The sequence below is a fragment of the Coregonus lavaretus genome (genome assembly GCF_964263955.1).
Source record: "Coregonus lavaretus genome assembly, chromosome: 3".
In the NCBI taxonomy this organism is placed as follows: Eukaryota; Metazoa; Chordata; class Actinopteri; order Salmoniformes; family Salmonidae; genus Coregonus; species Coregonus lavaretus.
The window spans coordinates 6,003,503-6,011,002 of NC_139990.1; the positions used below are offsets into that span (position 1 = coordinate 6,003,503).

The 7,500-nt window shown below is 47.4% G+C and overlaps 1 protein-coding gene across 1 annotated transcript in view; it reads right to left on the reverse strand.

Annotated features, from left to right (window-relative positions):
• slc25a13 (solute carrier family 25 member 13) overlaps nt 1-7,500 on the reverse strand; it is a gene marked incomplete at both ends in the record, with an annotated part of 93,631 nt that overhangs the window by 55,223 nt on the left and 30,908 nt on the right. The window contains 2 exons of the mRNA XM_084158346.1: nt 659-797; nt 4,132-4,278. Coding sequence (XP_084014472.1) covers nt 659-797; nt 4,132-4,278 — 286 coding nt within the window. The remainder of the gene's footprint in view (nt 1-658; nt 798-4,131; nt 4,279-7,500) is intronic.

Genomic DNA, 7,500 nt, shown 5'->3' on the forward strand with positions numbered 1-7,500 from the left:
GAGAGAGGGAGAGAGGGAGAGAGAGAGAGAGAGAGAGAGAGAGTGTGAGAGAGAGAGGGAACCTAGCCTACAGTGCTCAGCTTATACCAGACAGGGAGAGACATTGGTACAGTTCAACAACTGTCCTCTGCGGCAGAGAGAGATGGGGGGGGATGATGTTGATGGGGGCTGTCGAGCTAATTGATAACTTTGACTTAATACATGTCAACTGTCATATCACGTCAAATCATCACATATTGTGTATGTTTATCCTTTCCTCTCCGCTGTACTGGCCATTCACCCTTTAATGGTTTCATGTAGAATTTGGGCAGGGTTAGCTGATCCTAGATCTGTGCCTCAGGGGCAACTCCTAGCCAGAGCCAGAGCCAAGGAGGATGTGTCACAGACAGGCCCAGTGAGAGGCTCGCCACTGCTGCTGAGCATTCTGGGTAAACAGCCCATGTGTCTGTTGGGACGCATCCAGCAGGGCCAATCAAATGTAGACAAGGAAGAGGAGGTGGGGGGGGGGAGTGGAAAAAAGAAAACAAACAAAAGAAAAACAACCACACACACACACAACCACAGTGTGTGTGTGTGTGTTTGTGTGTGTGTGTGTTTGTATACAAGTGTGCTGTGTGTGCGTGCATGCACGTGTGTGTGCGTGTGTGTGTCTACCAACCTTTAGTGACTTCCAGGACTCTACTGCTCCCAGCCAGTGTGGTGTAGATCTTCCTAATGAGATCCATGTTGTTGAGGAGAGAGTTGAAGCCGTTAAAGTAGGAGAAACTGACCTGGTGAGATGTACTGCCCCCGGCCACCTGGGAGAGAGAGAGGGGGAGAGAGAGAGAGGAGGGGAGGGGAGGGGAGGGGAGAGAGTCACCGAAACAGAGTACACACAAAGACATAAAGTATATTCTTACACACAACCACACACAAAGTGACATTCCCATTCAAACACATCCACACACAAAGTGACATTCCCATTCAAACACAACCACACACAAAGTGACATTCCCATTCAAACACAACCACACACAAAGTGACATTCCCATTCAAACACAACCACACACAAAGTGACATTCCCATTCAAACACAACCACACACAAAGTGACATTCCCATTCAAACACAAGTGCTTCTTTAACAAGGATGGAGGGGTGGAGGGATGGAGGGATGGAGGGATGGAGGGGAGGAATGGAGGGATGGAGGGATGGAGGGATGGAGGGGAGGAGGGATGGAGGGATGGAGGGGAGGAGGGATGGAGGGATGGAGGGGAGGAGGGATGGAGGGATGGAGGGGAGGAGGGATGGAGGGATGGAGGGATGGAGGGATGGAGGGGAGGAGGGATGGAGGGATGGAGGGATGGAGGGATGGAGGGGAGGAGGGATGGAGGGGAGGAGGGATGGAGGGATGGAGGGATGGAGGGGAGGAGGGATGGAGGGATGGAGGGATGGAGGGGAGGAGGGATGGAGGGATGGAGGGATGGAGGGATGGAGGGATGGAGGGGTGGAGGGATGGAGGGGAGGAGGGATGGAGGGGAGGAGGGATGGAGGGATGGAGGGATGGAGGGATGGAGGGGAGGAGGGATGGAGGGATGGAGGGATGGAGGGGAGGAGGGATGGAGGGGAGGAGGGATGGAGGGATGGAGGGATGGAGGGATGGAGGGGTGGAGGGATGGAGGGATGGAGGGATGGAGGGATGGAGGGGTGGAGGGATGGAGGGATGGAGGGATGGAGGGGAGGAGGGATGGAGGGATGGAGGGATGGAGGGGAGGAGGGATGGAGGGATGGAGGGATGGAGGGGAGGAGGGATGGAGGGATGGAGGGATGGAGGGGTGGAGGGGTGGAGGGATGAATAAAGGAGAGAAAATAGTTAATAGAGTTAACGCTTAAAATAGAGACTCAAAGCATGAAAGTAGGCTAGTATGCACTGTACACTGTCCTCCCAGCACAACTCTTTCATCGTCACAGGAATTCTGTCTCTCCATTTAAGTCTGTTTAAAAGTACATAAAGTAGCATGGGTGAAATACTGTGGATGTTCTAGATTGTGGGGGTGGGGAGAAAACAATGGAAGCCATCCATTTCACTAGATGGCGCTGTTTGCTTTACAGACACAGCAGTGCGCCCAACACAGCTAGCAGTGAGGGAGAGAAGCCATCTGCAGAAGGAGGAAGAGGCTGCTTGGGTTGAAGCTTCTCCTCTCTTCCACTCCTCACCTGACAGAAAGATCCATTTATCTACGTCCAAAAACCCTGCAGCCTCACCCTATTCATTGAAACATCATGTCCTAGCCATGACATCTACACCCTAGCCATGTACAGGAACACCCTAGCCATGTACAGGGACACCCTAGCCATGAACAGGGACACCCTAGCCATGTACAGGGACACCCTAGCCATGAACAGGGACACCCTAGCCATGTACAGGGACACCCTAGCCATGTACAGGGACACCCTAGCCATGAACAGGGACACCCTAGCCATGTACAGGGACACCCTCGCCATGACATCTACACCCTAGCCATGACATCTACACCCTAGCCATGTACAGGGACACCCTCGCCATGACATCTACACCCTAGCCATGTACAGGGACACCCTAGCCATGTACAGGGACACCCTAGCCATGTACAGGGACACCCTAACCATGACATCTACACCCTAGTCATGTTCATGGACACCCTAGCCATGACATCTACACCCTAGCCATGTACAGGGACACCCTAGCCATGTACAGGGACACCCTAGCCATGACATCTACACCCTAGCCATGTACAGGGACACCCTAGCCATGTACAGGGACACCCTAGCCATGACATCTACACCCTAGCCATGTACAGGGACACCCTAGCCATGACATCTACACCCTAGCCATGTACAGGGACACCCTAGCCATGACATCTACACCCTAGCCATGACATCTACACCCTAGCCATGTACAGGGACACCCTAGCCATGTACAGGGACACCCTAGCCATGTACAGGGACACCCTAGCCATGACATATACACCCTAGCCATGTACAGGGACACAAAGGGAGAGAAAATAAAATATTTGGGCAAACTGAGAAAAATGTATCATTTTCCAGTGTGTGTGAGAGATTAGAGGGAGAGATTGTATGTAGAGTGTGTGTGTAGTGTGTGTTGGCTTGGTTCCACACACAGCCTTGTCTTTAATGCATCTGCTGTAACGGCAGTGAGCGTGTGTTTACTAACATGGACCCAGAGATGGCTGGTTTATGAGGTAAACAGTGTGGGAGAAATGACAGAGTTCACTAGGTGTTTATAAAACAGGCTAGACATGGAGGGAGACACACACACACACATTCTAAAGATAAACACCAGGAAAACAGACAGAGACACACACAAACATGTGACATGAGACATACATACTCACTCACACAAACATACCGTACATGCACCCATGCACTACCATAATTGTGGTCTTTTTTTTTCATCACACACACACACAGAGAAAAAGAGAGGACACCAAAACAGCTGTGTGTGTGTGCGTGTGCGTGTGCGTGTGTGTGTGTGTGTGTGTGCGCGTGCTTGTGTGCGCGCGTGCGCACGTGTGTGTGTGTGCGTGCGTGCGCGTGCGTGCGTGCGTGTGTGTGTGTGTGTGCGTGCGTGCGTGTGAAGGGAGAGACATTTAACCGCCTGGTTTGATGCCAGAGAGGTCTGAGATTTCCCTTTCCTGCAGTCAAATGACCGAGTGGCCTCATGGGTAGAATGTTATTCATATTTTTCATAATTTCATAATTAATCAACATTATACAAATTAAAAAATTCAGAAAATCCGGTGTTTCTATGTCAAACAGTTTTGTTATATTTCAGTCTTCTGTGATGTATATAAAGTAAAATTTATAATATTGGAATGCAAACTCAAAATGGAATACATTTCAACTCTATTCCTGACATGGTACAGGTGTCTTCTTTTTTTAAGCCCATAACCATGTGTGTGAGGTGTATACTTTTGTTTCAAAGTAGATTTGTTTAAGACTACCAAGAAAGACTGTGTGACCCTGATTTAGCCCACTGCAGTAAAAGGTTTTAATGACATGTTAGAAGAAGGAAAGGGAGAATTATAGAGGAAGAGAGTGAGAAGGACGAGGGATAGAGGGAGGAGAACCAGAGAACCAGGGAGCCAGACCCACCGCCACCAGGCTCTCCTCCACAAAGGGTGTGAGCATGTGGGGCCGGATGGTGACCATGATGTCCCTGAAGTCTAGGGCGGAGATGGAGCCACTGTGGGCCTTGTCCCTCTGAACAAAGGCCTGCCGTGCATGCTCCAGCTGCATCTCCTGGGGAGGAGACAGAGGAACACACACACAGATTAACAACACACATAGACAGATACACACACACACACAGATACTGTAGCACACATACATAGACAGATATTTCTTGAACTGCATTGTTGGTTAAGGGCTTGTAAGTAAGCATTTCACGGTAAGGCATTTCACGGCGCATGTGACAAATACAATTTGATTTGAGATATACACAAACACTCACACATACTGTAGCACACATACATACACACACACACACACACACACACACACACACACACACACACACACACACAGATATGTGATGTAAAAAGGGCCACTCCACATATTGTAGAGGTCAAACAGATGCTTTTGACTCATACACTCTTAGAAAAAAGGGTTCTGCGGCTGTCCCCATAGGAGAACCCTTCTTGGTTCCAGGTAAAACCCTTTTTGGTTCCAGGTAAAAACATTTTGGGTTCCATGTAGAACCCTCTGCGGAAACGGTTCTACATGGAACCCAAAACGGTTCTACTTGGAACCAAAAGGGTTCTACTGTACTTTGAACCAACAAGGGTTCTTCAAAGGGTTCTCCTTTGGGGACAGATGAAGAACCCTTTTAGGTTCTAGATAGCACCTTTTCTTGTAAGAGTGTAGATACCCTTTAAATCACATAGATACCCTTTAAATCACACAGACATTCCACACACAGGCTTCAGAGACATAGAGCAACACATTCACACTTCTCGGAGAAGCAGGATTGCCGTTGATGAGCCCCCTGACGCCATTTTCCCTCTCAGTTACAGGGAGCCAGCGTTTGGCGGAGCTGCAGTCATTTGCACTCTCCTCCTCCTCTCTTCTCTCCGCTCTCCTCACACTGCTGCTGTGGGGCGTCGCTTGTGTTTCTCTCACCAGCCCAAATCCCCCATTAAGGCACTCCAGGGGATACACACATACACACACACGCAGACTAGCTAATCACCTAACTGCTCACTATTTCATAACACACACACACGGCACAGCAGCTTCCTCCTCTGTGGACCGCAGAGACAACAGACAGGCTCATGGGAAGACTCCAGTGGGGCTTTGAAATTAAAAGCCATTATCACTACTGTACCTGTGACCACACGTCTGGTGAGACACCCTGTAAACAAACCTCAAACACAATACCGCTTCCTCTTGGCTCATACTGAAAATACCAACATTCAAACAACTGTAAAACTTGAATACCAATAGGCTACTTACTGACTTTATTTGAGTCAATTAGAGATATTATTTAATATTATTTTGTATATGGATTTTGACTATAAAAACTCTACTTCCGCCCTACCATTCTTTGTCATAAGTCTGAGTGACTGACATTTAGTAGCTGATAACATAACAGGCCCCCGGCTACGCTCGCTAACTCCAGAGAACAGTTTCAGGAGATTGACACCTACATAAAGATGAATACAAAGGGGAGAATAAGTAGAGACATTTCTCCCAAAAGATGTGTGATATGCAAACCAGGTTTCTGTGAGAGCAGGGTGTCAGGAACAAACACTTATGATTCTGCATAGGAGCTCGTCAGCTACCTACTGCCATATAACGATCACTTAGGAAAATCATCATTAGGGGAGGTTATAGTAAATGTACTGAGGAGGTCCAAAATGGAAACCATCCAAAGGAACATATCGCAAATAAACAAATAATTTGGGAATGGGACATTTTCGTGACTCTTTTCAGTTGGTTTTTGAACCTTCTGATGAATAGGTCCAAACCAATAAACATGTGAGGGGGGAAGAAACGACCATGGATAAAACAGCGAATGAAAAGAGAACTGGAGCGGTATAGTCAAAACAAGAGAGTTAGGAGGAGAGAGAGAGAAAATTAAAATGTGTGTGTAAAGGGAAAAATATCCCTGAGCTATTCTTAAATTTTTTAAACATTTATTTAACTAGGCAAGTCAGTTAAGAACAAATTCTTATTTACAATGACGGCCTACACCGGCCAAACCCGGACGACGCTGGGCCAATTGTGCCCCACCCTATGGGACTCCCAATCACGGCCGGTTGTATTACAGCCTGGAATGGAACCAGGGGGTCTGTAGTGACGCCTCAAGCACTGAGATGCAGTGCCTTAGACCGCTGCCCCACTCTGGAGCTATAGACGCGGCAGCTGGACAACATTGAGCAGAGTTAGTAGCTGCCTGAACTGCCACAACCACATGGAACAACAGAACAATTGCGGCCCAGAATCTAGTCAGTTTACAGTTTTAGCCTGTAAAAACCGTAACTTATTGCAACTGTGAGTGTTTTAGAGACATGGTTTTCATTTCAGGAGGAGAGCTTAGCCTCTGACGACCAATACCCATGCCACGGCATTTACAGTCACTTTAATTGTCCCTGGATTGGATGGAATAAAAAACATTTGACGAGCCACTTCTGTTTTGGGTTTCAATATGAGAGGCGTTGGCGTCTTTCCTGCTGTTTAAGGTCTTTAAACAATGGAATACCTGCAGGAGAAATACTGTACAGATTCTCTCTAACTGTTCCCTCTGGTTCCCATCAACACAAACCAGGTTCAAGTCATACTGACCCTTAAAGCTACAGTCTGGGATTCTGGGGGTTTTCAGCTAAATTGGTGAATATCAAGCCACAGACCTATATATTGGTGCCAAAATTCCCAAAACAATGAATTTAGCAGTATTGATTTTGTTATTGTTTGAGCATAGGAACACAGCATTAGCCATGGCAAAATGTGTAGAATTGCAAAAAAAATTGCTTTCAAATTGCAACATTTTCTCTCAGCCCTAGTCAAAAGTAGTGCACTATATAGGTAATAGGGTGCGATTTGGGACGCAAATCATGTACTTTTGTAGAATCTCTAGTATCCATCGAGACAGTAATTGGCGAGAAAATTGTAGCACAAACTTTTTCAGAGATAATCCCATTTTATGTGCATCTGGCTCGTCATCATTATGGATGATTATACATATAAACACAATGTATAAGGATGAGAAACCCCATTGAGGAAACCACTGAAAATAAACCTCAGTACATACACTGGGTGGCCAGATTATTAGTTACACCACCCATTCACGAAAATGGTTTGCTCCTACAGACAATGAGTCACATGGCCGTGGCTTGCTATATAAAGCAGGTAGACAGGCATCGAGGCATTCAGTTACTGTTTGATTGAACGTTATGGGCAAAACGAGTGACCTAAGCAACTTTGAGCGTGGTGCCGTGGTAGGATCGTCAGTGCCAGGTGCGC